At 33.3% G+C, this 12,319-nt stretch overlaps 1 protein-coding gene across 4 annotated transcripts in view; it reads left to right on the plus strand.

The window, feature by feature from the left end:
• Positions 1-9,511, plus strand: part of KATNBL1 (katanin regulatory subunit B1 like 1) — a 63,984-nt gene extending 54,473 nt beyond the window's left edge. For 3 of the 4 annotated variants that reach the window (XM_060004938.1, XM_060004936.1, XM_060004937.1), the window contains 7 exons: positions 520-567; positions 3,241-3,359; positions 4,094-4,144; positions 4,239-4,328; positions 4,672-4,761; positions 5,570-5,663; positions 7,438-9,511. In XM_060004938.1, coding sequence (XP_059860921.1) covers positions 520-567; positions 3,241-3,359; positions 4,094-4,144; positions 4,239-4,328; positions 4,672-4,761; positions 5,570-5,663; positions 7,438-7,470 — 525 coding nt within the window. In that variant the 3' untranslated portion in view covers positions 7,471-9,511. The remainder of the gene's footprint in view (positions 1-519; positions 568-3,240; positions 3,360-4,093; positions 4,145-4,238; positions 4,329-4,671; positions 4,762-5,569; positions 5,664-7,437) is intronic. The other variant, XM_060004939.1, reaches the window with a different exon arrangement.
• Positions 9,512-12,319: the final 2,808 nt, after the last annotated feature.

Consider the following 12,319-nt stretch of genomic DNA (forward strand, 5'->3'; position numbering starts at 1 on the left):
TGTTTATTGTATATGTTATAGAAAATAAATCCAAAGGAAAAAATTATCTGTAATTTCAACATTTGTAAATAACAGTATTAAAGTTTTGATGTGTATTTTTTCTCCATATTGTTTGATAATTTGATTTTTATGTTTAATAAATTTGAATATTTTTCCATGTAATTAAAATAACACTTCTACAATTTTTTCCCTTCCAGTTTTATTGAGATATAATTGACATACAGCATTTTAAAAGTTTAAGGTATACACATAATGGTTTGACTTAACTACATCATGAAATGATTACCACATTAAGTTTAGTGAACATCCATCGTATATAGATACAAAATTTTAAAAATGGAAAAAAAATTTTTTCCTTGTAATGAGAACTCTTAGGATTTACTCTCTTAACAGCTTTTATATATAAAATACAGCAGTGTTAATTATATTTACCAAGTTGTACGTTACATCCCTAGTGCTTATTTATCTTATAGCCAGAAGTTTGTACCTTTTGACTGTCTTCCTCCAATTTCCCCTCAGCCAAGCCACGTCCTGCCTCTGGTAACCACAAATCTGATCTCTTTTTTTGTGAGTTTGTTTATTTGTTTGTTTTGATGTGTAATAGACCTACAACACTATGTTAGTTCCTGGTGCACAGTGTAGTGATTTGATATTTCTGTACATTTCAAAATGATCACCACAATAAGTCTAGTTACCATCTGTCACCATACAAAGATATTATATAATTAATAGATACATAACATTACATTGATTAAATTACCTTAATTTCTTTAACTATGACTTGGTAAACTTAGTATTGTTTCTATCTGGCATGACAGTTTGAAAAGCATTTTCTGTGGCATACAAGCAAAAAAAGAATCTTTTTATATTTAAATGGTCATAAGTATGTAGATGAATGAAAATGAGCATCATACGTAGGATAATAATTACAAGTAAATGATACAAAACAAAGGTAGAAAACAAAGTGTTATTAACTAAAACCATAATGAGATGATGCAAAGATTCCATTTGCCAGTGGAAGTGTTCCTGTGTAAATAAGATCCTGGGGGAGTTCCCTGGTGGTCCAGTGGTTAGGACTTGGTGCTTTTACTGACGTCGGACTAGGTTCGATCCCTGGTCAGGGAACTAAGATCCCGAAAGCTGCTCAGGGAGGCCAAAAGAAAAGATTCTGGAGTAATAGAAAGTTAGTAATGCTAGGAGAGATGAAGGAAGTGTGTATGGTATCTGTGAGAAAAGAGGGAGCAAGGAGAATTTAATAGTGAATTTTTTGAGCCCTGGAGAATAGGATACCTACAGGTACCTAAACCTTAGTGTTACAGAGGATCACTGTCATACTAAGTCATTCACAAATATTTATTGATTGCTCCCTGCTGTGCAGTGCATTCTGCAGGCTCTGAGAAATGGATTGGTGGGTGAAAAACAGACACTACCCCTACTTTCATGTAGTTATAGAAGTGATGAGGCCGACACAGATCAGAAAATCAAAGAAACTACATACCCTGGAGGAAAAGAACATGTGACTATATAGTCCAGAAATCTGGCCTAGATTGGGACCTAGGTTGGTTCTTCAGTTGAACTGAGGGAATAAACATTCTCAGTGAAAATGCCTTAAAGCTGCAGTTTCACATTTGTATTAGTGCCGCAATGTGGCATTTTTTCAAGGGCTTCCTTTAACCTTGCTCCCATTTCACTACTTTTCACAAACCTGCATTAACCTCAACTAATGGGTTTATTGATTGTTCTTTTGTTGTTTCAGACGTTTTTTCCTGATTGACTAGTGCCTGCTCTAAAAACCTAAATTTAAAAGTGATGCTATATTATTTTGTCAAAGTTCAAATATACATAACCTTTTCACCCGACAGTTGCACTCCTAGGTATATACCCAGAGAATTGAAAACATAAGTCCACACAGATATTTATGAACAGATGCTTATAACATTTTATAATAGCCAAAAGTGGAAGCAATCCAAATGTCCATCAATGGACTATGGGTAAATAAAGTGTCATATTCCATACAATAGAATATTATTTGATCATTAAAAAGGAGTAAAACACCAATATGCTACACTGTATATAAATCTTGATCTTTCACACATCATGCTATGTGAAAGAAGCCACACACAAAAAAAGGCCACATATTGTATGATTCAATTTATGTGAACCGTCCAAATTAGGTAAAGTCATAGGGACAGAAAGTAGATTAATCGTTGTGAGGAACTGTAGAGAGGGGAGAGTGGAGTCCAGAGTTTCTTTTGGGAGTGACGAAAAGGTTCTAAAATTCATTATGGTGGTGCTCGCACAACTCTGTGAATGTATATACTAAAAGTTACTGAATTGTACATTCAAAATGGGTATGTGAATTATATCTTAATCTGTTATTGAAAAAAATTGGATCTAGCTGTTCCAGTTCTAAAATTAATCCTACAGAAGGTTTTGTACAAGTGCACGTATTTATATACATAAGGATGTTCATTGATGCACAGTTTTAATAGGGAAAAACTAGAATCAATCTAAAATTATGATACATAAAGACTGGAGAATATGTAATTGTTTTTTAAAAATGAGACTGATCTATGTTCTGACGTTGAAAAATCTTCATAATGTATGTGAAAAAACAAGGTTTTCAAAAATATAGATATTAGAATATTTTAATTTTATATCTACCTAATTTGTCTTTGTCTAGAAAGTGGTTTGAAAGATACTTACCAGTCTGTTAACTGTGATTACTCCTGAGTAATGTTAGTTGTTTTTGTGGGCAAGTAGAGAATATTCACTTTTTATTTTATAAAGTTTTGTGCTACTTGAACTTTTTACAACAGGAATATATTACCTTAATTATACAGAAAAAAATGAATGAATTTAAATACTTGTCACAAAACTTAATTTCTGTGGTTCCCTACTCATGCTGTTCAGTTGGTAATGACTAGCCTATATGTTTACCTTTTTATTTAATACACATTATAAATTAAATCCTAGGTTTTTAGGTGAGTAAAAATAATTTATTCTATGAACTATTGAGATTTAAAAGGAAAATGGTAGCAAATAAGAAAAAGTATTGATAAAAAATAAACAGGTCCTAAATTTATTCAAATCATTTGTTTACTGTGTTCACTGCAATATTCCTTTTTGTGGGCCAGTAAAAGGAGTCATCTTTGCCTAATTTTAAAATATGTCTACCAGAATAATTTAATTGAAAAAAATGGTTTCATGTCATATCTTAATTAGATTCCTGCCTTTCAGGTTTCTCAGGACCATGAAACAATGACACAGGTTTTGTTCAGCAGGAATTTGAGATTGAATGTAGCTTTAACTTTCTGGAGAAAGAGAAGTATAAGTGAACTTGTAGCTTATTTGGTGAGGTAAGTGTGACCCTTTATGGTTTTGTTCAGTAAAAGTAATTTCCAATGTATTATGTAGAAGTGCCTCTACTTTTTTATGTTATACTGGCTAAAATTCTGAACTTCCTATGTTTAGCTTCAGTAGTAGCAGTATGGTTTAAATTACATTTATCTTCGGTCTAAGAGTAACCAAAATACAGAAAACCATCTGTTTTATCAGATTGAACAAAGCTGTTACCTTCTCTGATTAAGATTCTTATCTATAAAACTAAGAGATACCATTATGGGAAAACCAACCTTTAAAAATCCCCTTTGAGTGAAAATTTTAACCATTACCTTCCTCACTGTATTTAAGTCTCCTCAAATGTTACCTTGGTGAGGCCTTCCTTGACTACCTTATTTAAAAATACGTATTTCTTCACTCCCTATCCTTCTTTCCCATTTTATTTTTCTCCATAGCCCTTACCACCATCAACATGCTTTATATATTTCACTTGTTTATTGTCTGTCCCTGCCCTCTCCACCTCCTCCCACACTCACACACATATTGAAATACAAGCCCTATTTCTTTGTTCACGGCTAACAACTGACTCATCCCTAACAACTGACTCATCATAGACACTCAGATCAACAACTGACTCATCATAGACACTCAGATCATTTGTTGAATGAGTAAATTTCTCAAAAGCAGTGTGAAGGTTATAATATGAAAATAAATAAGGAAATCAGCTATCTAAGCAATTTTGTTCCCACAGGATAGAAGACCTTGGAGTTGTGGTGGATTGCCTTCCTGTGCTCACCAATAGGTATAAAGAATATTTTTCAGAAAAAAAGTACATTTAAAGAAGGACAAATGATGACCTGTTCATAATTTTATAACTTAGTATTTATTTACTTTAGTTTACAGGAGGAAAAACAATACATCTCACTTGGCTGCTGTGTAGACTTGTTGCCTCTAGTAAAGTCACTACTTAAAAGCAAATTTGAAGAGTAAGTGCTAATCTGAATCTCAATTCTTTTTTCTCTTTCAGCATCCTTGATCTTGTGCCTTATAAGTGCATAGTGGTAGACTGAGCTCCATGAGACATACATGGTTTCTGTTTTCCAGGAGCTTATAGTCCAATTAGGAAAAGAATATGGAATGACTAGAGAACAATTATAAAACTGTCTATAAACATGTTACATAAAGTATAGTTTTGTGAAAGTAGTGAAATAAATTTTTTAAAAGGGAAAGATAAGTGTGTATGTGTTTTTTGAGGGGGGTAGAGTGTCATCTTTTCTAAAGGCTTCTTGGATGAAAACACTTGAATTTTGTAATGAAATGTCATTTCAGATATATAATAGTTGGTTTAAACTGGCTTCAAGCAGTCATAAAAAGGTGGTGGTCAGAACTATCATCCAAAACAGAAATTATAAATGATGGGTGAGTATACCTTTAAACTCATACTAATAAAGTTTTTTTTCAGGAAAAGCAGCTTGATTAAGCTAGGTGAGAATTTTATTTCATGATTATCAGTATGTAATACTTATTCTCTTCATTTTCAGAGAAATATTAAATTGGGATACTGTTCATATGTGAAAAGTTGAATTCCAGAGCCCAGTAACCCCCTGTATATATTGTTCTGGCAGAATCCTACCCTTCATTTGGGGAGGCAAAAGCACAGCAGTGGTTTAACCCTTACATCCATTAGAAAGGAGTGAGAGAGAGAAAAAGAGATGGCTTTTAGTGGAATAAGATTGAGGCACAGGAATGGAGTCATCCTGTGGGGTCCTTTGGCTCCCAGACATTAACATGAGAGTCCAGTGTGGATGATTACACTTCTAAAAACTGTATTATAATCATAATTTGAGTATTGCCTTGATGTGAAAATGTGTGGGTATTCTACCAAATGAGCCAGATTATCATGAAATTACAAAAAAAAAATCTCCCAACAGTTTCCTTTAAATCCATAATTTGCTTTCTAGGCTCTCAGAATTTTCCCACTTTCCCACTTCATACTCGATTGTCTGAATGTTCCAAATGCCTGTTGTTTTCTTACTTCCTCTAACAACTAGGTAACCTTTAATTTTCATGATTGACATGTACTAGTTTAAAGATTTGCTTGACTTCAAATGGTATAATTGTATCCTGAAAAATACTTGAAAATTTTAAAGCTGTTTTCATTAAGTGTATTTACTACCAAAGTCCATATCTTACTATATTTGCATTTTTTCTTCTTTTTTTCTCCTAGAAATATTCAGATTTTAAAACAACAATTAAGTGGATTGTGGGAACAGGAAAACCATCTTACTTTGGTTCCAGGATATACTGGTAATATAGCCAAGGTAATCTATATTTAAGCTTAGTTAAAAATTAGACATAATGTAATAGTATTATACATTCATAAACGAACTCTTTCAAATGTCCAATTCAGTACTACTCTAATAACATCTAAAGTCAATTTCATATTCATAAACGCTTAAGGTCCTCTGGATATGAATATGACTTTGGCAAGGAATACAGGAATTAGTCATTGAATGTGTTTCAGATACAGCCACAGAAATAATGTGGTAGTAGGTATTTAATGACCTAGCTCCAATTAGAGGAAAATATTTGAAAAAAAGTTAAGAACCCAGGTTAAAAAGGCAACTGAAAAGACAGTGCTACTCAGAAGCAAGGGGTGAGGAACATAATCAGTTTGGGGGTATTTTTACTTGGCTTTTGCTAATGTCATGCTTTTTTGGGAAAGTTAAATTGCTCAAATCACAGTATGAATTTGACATCGTTCTTTATTGATTTGCTTGTCTCAAAGGAAAAGGTACAGTGTTATTTTGGATTTTAATATTTAAACTCCAAAATAGTTTTGGTAGTTAAAACATAACTGCAGGAAAAAAATCACTGTTAAGAAATATTTCCACCCTTGTATTGGGCATACTGCTATCATATAAATTGGTATTAGCCAGAAATATAAAAACTTTCTTTAGTTTAAAAAAATACAATATTTATATTTATGTCTTAGACTTACTTATAAAATTCTTCTTGGAATACCTTCATGAAAGGAAGCATAATGATGTCAATAAGAGGATTTATGTCTTGGACTTATAAAATTCTTCTTGAAATAACCTTCATGAGAGGAAGCATAATGATGTATCAAGCAAGTGTGTTACCACTGTGTATAATTTTACTGTGTAGAATTCTTTTTTTTTTTTTTTTTTTTTGTGGTACGCGGGCCTCTCACTGTTGTGGCCTCTCCAGTTGCGGAGCACAGGCTCCGGACGCGCAGGCCCAGCGGCCATGGCCCACGGGCCCAGCCGCTCCGCGGCATGTGGGATCTTCCCAGACCGGGGCACGAACCCGTGTCCCCTGCATCGGCAGGCGGACTCTCAACCACTGCGCCACCAGGGAAGCCCTGTGTAGAATTCTTAATGATGAAAATGTTATGAACGGAAATCAATTTCCTGAAGTTTTTTTATTGTTACAATTTTAATTGTTCTTTCGATAATAGGAGGGAAAATGAAGTAAAAGTTGATAGAAAATAGAATACGTGATATATCACCTTTTTCTTGTCTTCTTAGTAGTAGAACTGAAAAATTGTTTCCTTAGAAATTTGCTTTCAATTGTAATTTTTTATAAAGGGAGAAGCTTTATTGTGAACATAACCTTAAGATACTGTATTTATTATTGCAAACAATATTGAGTGATTAAAAGATCTATGAAGTTCCTTAAGCTATGATAAAACCTCTTTTACAATATTAAACCCTCAATGCAATTTTTTGAGGGTAGAAATCAGAACGGCTATCCTCAAGCTGGTCTAGAGTTTATATAGCACTGAAGGAGTTGCTGTGAATGATGTAATGATCTTGCTTACTCTATAAAAGCAGAGTTGTTTGATCACAGAAACTAAAACATTCACTAAGCACTTTGCAAACACTTATTGAGCACATGCTGTGTGCTACAAAAGTGCAGAGAAAATGTTGAGTAAGACAAATCTTTTGCCCTCAAAAGGTCACAAAGGGAAACAGGCAAAGCTAGTGACCAAAAGGGAGAAGAAAATGGGGTGTGTATATGTGTTGTATTTACAGTACTGGCTAATGAAATGTTTTTGTTTTATTCTCTAAGGATGTAGATGCTTATTTATTACAGTTGCATTGAGAGACTTCATCTACTAAATAGCATTTGGTTATTCAAAACACCTCTGGACTATATGATTTCCCCAAAAATGTCTCAACTGAGAACTGTGAACTGTGGAAGAAATCAAAACCATTTTTTCCTTTAAAAAGCCACATAATGAAACCACTAATGAAACGCTAAGGATCTACTTCACATTGAAGTGGAAAAATATCCAAAAGGAGCAGCTTCAACTTCAGTGAGGTGAAAGTGCACTATGAAGATTGTTCACCTTTGCTGCAATTTGGGATTTATATGGTTATTTGGTAACATTGTTTAAGAACTACTGGGTCTTAATGCAATCCTGCATAAGAATATAATTTATACTATGTGAAAAATAAGACAGGACTTATTACTAGGAATTATAAAGACCAATCATCATTACTTTTTTTAAGATTGTGTTTTATAAAAAAACACTTAAATGTGTGCAGCTACTATTTTCTTATGTTGAAAAGACTTTGAAAGTTTAAACCATAGCAGATAATCAATACTAAAAGTTTTTTGTTCACACTGAGATACTGTGTATGCAGAATGCCTTAATTATTAATAAGCCAATGTGTATGATACCAATATCTGTTTAAGAAAATTAAAACCAACCATGATTCTGGCATGATAAAATCATGGAATTAAATCAGGGGTTTCCATTCATGTAGAATGTTGTTGTTTAAACTTATTCCACACCATTCTTAAAACTTGAGAATATTTTTAGTATCTCTGATTTATTTTTTTTTGCCAGAATCATCATGTCATATGTGTATGTGTTATCCCCATACATAAGAAAAAGGTGACTGTGTATTTGTATGAATGCTTAACTGGAAATGTCCATGGAGTTGGCTAATTTATATTCACTTTTTATTGTATATAGATTTCTAATATTTTCAGTTCTGTATCATTTAAGTTTTCTTCATTTGAGTAAATTCACTAAATATTTCTATTTTTTGCTTTTTTAAATTCTGATTTTATATGAATTCTGATTTTTTTCACTACATATGTTTAAAGAATTGCATACAATGCTTTAGAATTGTTTACACTTAGTGCTGACCTTGTATTTTAAATTCCAACACTTTACTACCTCCTCCAAAGTTTGGTATGAAATGCCAGCAGACTGTATGAGGTCTTTTTTTTTTAATACCACTCTTAGTATCAGTGAATGTCTTAACATTCTGGAATGTCTTAACAGCTGTATGCATTATCTTGAAAGTGGCTGGGGTTAAATGCCACTCTTGGTGGTTCATACATCATCTCATCTTTAATAAGCCTGAGAGACGTCTGAGCAAAGATTTTGAGTAATTGAATTTCTGTGCAGTAATCCTTCCAGCACTTGAATGTAAATCTTTAGCATTTATCCAATTAGCCACTACTGATAAGAATCCAAAACAAGCATCTTTCTTGCTTTAAAACATGTTATTTTTTCACTGAGTTCTATTTTTGTGTAGCTATATTTTGTATAGCTATGTATTCCTTACAGTGAACATCAATTGTAGTAACTGGTTATTCTCTAAAGTTTTTAGATTAGAATAATTTCAGATTACTGCACTTCTGAGTTTTGAGAGTTATTTAAGAAGTCATTTTTCAGGAGATGGGAATTTGAATTGTAAACCTGCATCATCTCTGTGAAACCTTAAGATGATGAAATACAACCCTCCTTTGTTCCTATTCCTTTTAGTTTGCTCTCTTATCTAACAGTTTCAACCAGTCAACGCAGTTGGTGCATGGTGCTAATGAGGCTAAGGACAAGAGTTCAATCCTTTTAGGTGTTTGTTAACTGTACACACATACACAGAACTATTCATGGCTACAGACTGCACCTTCTCTTAGGTATCCATCTCACAAATTCACTCTTGGTCACAAGGAAGATGGTGTGTATAGCATAACACAAACCCTTCACCTCAAATGGAAAGATAACTAATAATTGGCACATGGGATACTATAGACTTTAATCTAATATTTAAAATAATATTAAAAATAATGTAATATCTAAAATTCTGTGTCAATATAGTTTTCTCTGGGTAAGTTCAATGACTAAACATTGTCCTCTGAAAATCAAACTTAATCAAACTTCAGTAAAAATTAGGTACAAATACAAATGAAACATAGTAAAAAAAAAAAAAAAGGTATTATCCTGTTAATGCTGAGTTTGGGTTTGTTAAAGGAGAGTAGATAATACTTCTTTTTTACATACTCAGAGCCATATAAGGCAGCAGTCTTTAGCTCACAAATATTATTCAATGGCACACACTCCCAATTTCTGTTCTTGGCCTTTGCAGTTTACCTTAGTACCTACCTCTCTCAGTTACTGAGTTATGATTAGTATTAGCTGATTTTAAGATTCTTGGATAAAAGGTGTTGGATAAGTAAATATTGATGAACTCTTAGGTTGTTATCAAGCCCTTCTCATGCTGTTTAATTAGAACAGTGTTGATCTCCAGAAAGAGCCAAAGAAAGTGTTTACAAAGTATTTTGGCTGTTGTATTGACCTAGATTAGGACAATTGCTGTCTGTCATCGCTCTTTTGTTGCCGTGTTGCTAAGCAGTATAACTGAAGGACTACCCAAGGTCTCTATGCCTTTCTACCTCTTCTACCTTCTTCAGTTTTCTGTTCATGACTTTCTAACTTTGCAAGTCCAGGGACAGGTAGTTTTTTGAGATGGTAGAGGGTTATAATCAAGTAATTTGCTTCTTCTAGAGATAAAGTAAATGGTTTTATAATGAGTGTTCAGAATAAAAGTTAAAAGTTAAGAAGCAAGCCTTGTCAGATGGTTTTTAAAACTAATCTTTTGGCAGTAATTTCAAAAGTAATTGACATACATTATTTACATGAATCCTGAGGTATGAGAATTTGGATATAAATATCTATATCTACTTTGAGGGATCATTAATATCAGCACTGAACTCTAAGGGCTACTGAGGAAGTAAATCCTAATGCCCCTAAACATACTTGGTACATGTCATGTCCTAACCTTAAAAATCCTTGTGTGGGTTCAAAGCTATATATCTGGACTTTGAAATAGTTTCTCTCAAACTTAGAACATTTCTATATTTGGCAAGTTGTTGATATAATTACTATCAATGGAAAACTAATTTGAGTAATAATTATTAGCTATGAAATGCTGATAATAGAAATTATATCTAAATGTTTATTTAGTTACTTAAGTTAGTCAAGGAATTTGAAAAAACAAAATTTATGTTAATATTTTGGTGGGTCATTCCCAGTTATTTTTCTTCCTATTTAAGAACAAAATGGTAATGTCAATTGCCTTTGTTGATTTAAAGAAAAAAAAATAGAATCACAAGCAGCTGACTCAACTGGAGTGATCTATTTGGATACACTACTTATCTTTCAACACAGACTTTTATTTTCTAGATTATTTTCAGATGAAAATAGTATTGCTGGACATTTATTGGTAGGTATTTACTCCTATGTTATTCTTTCTCCCTTAATTTTTAATTCTTCTAGCTATGGAAATTGTCATAGAACTTTGTGACACACTATTTCCCCTCCTTTTTCATCTGTAACAGGCACATAGAATAAAAAGTTCATCCTTAAACACTGTATGGTTCTAATTTGTAATATAATTTGATTGATTCAATAACAGCACCAAGTATAACAATAAAAATAAATACTGCATATCATAAAACCAGGATACTGAGTACATTTTCCAATGCTGTACTTAATATATAGAATATTGTAGTCATCATAATTTTCTCTGTGTCAGATCATTGACTTAACAGTAAATGCTAAAATCAAACCTCAGTAAAAATTAAGTACAAATACAAATATATACCACAGTATTTTCTCTTACAGACTATAATTAATCATAAAACATGAAAAAACATAGTTACTGTGTACCAGTAGTTCTATGAAAGGGCAGCCCCACAGCTGCCAGTATTTTTTATAGCAATGCTTATTATATATTCTTTGATATACAGAATTACTATTCTCTGAACTACGAAGAACTTTTCTGTTGGTAGATGCCATGAGTCTAGATAAGGAGTCAGCCCCCAAATGTACGTTGTGTTCAAGTTCTGTGCTTTACAGTGTTCTGTATTTTCAATCAGATTTAAACCAGGATTTTTTTTTTTAAAGGTCCTGGACCTGGCCAAGACGGTTGTGACACTATGGATTTATACAAAAGCTCAGAAGAGTTGATCCAGCTAGAGTGAGAGTCCTGGGATACACTGAATTGCTACAATTACTAGCTTCTAGAATTACTGTATTGCATTTATTAACCAAACTTGCAACATGGGGCCTGGATTGGAATTAGACTTCACTTTCCAGAAGTCAGGAGCAGAATTTGCATCCATTTACTTTTCTACTTTCATTTGAAAAAGAAAGGGGAAGGAGGAGAAAGAGAGAGAAATGTAAAAACTTCATTAGACCTCTGCATGAATTAGTTGAACCAGTGAATGAGGACCTGCGTCACCTCTCATTTGCCCTGCAGTAGCCCGCTGGTTCCTCTGTACACATGTAGCTTAGGCCCAACGACAGCAAGAGAAATGCAAGTTAACAACCTTCCTTTTAGGTAGGTTCCAAAGCTTACAAAAGGTTTAGAAGATGCTTATCTTTCCCCCCCTTTGCCATCCAGATTCCTTTCCCCTTACTTAGAATATAGATGACAAGAAATCAGTGAAGCGGAGAAACCAGTTCACTTTTCAATCTCTTGAAAGCCCCCCCCACGCCCCCTCTCCCTTAGACATAGGTATTCTTCAAGGTTCTGTCTTAGGTTCTTTTCTCTTCTCCCTCTACCATTTCCCTGAAAAAAACATTGTTTATTCCCATGGCGTCCTTTATCATCCACATTAATTGTTCTCATTTGGGGAACAGAAGGGAGGT

This window comes from Delphinus delphis, chromosome 2 (genome assembly GCF_949987515.2).
Source record: "Delphinus delphis chromosome 2, mDelDel1.2, whole genome shotgun sequence".
Classification (NCBI taxonomy): domain Eukaryota; kingdom Metazoa; phylum Chordata; class Mammalia; order Artiodactyla; family Delphinidae; genus Delphinus; species Delphinus delphis.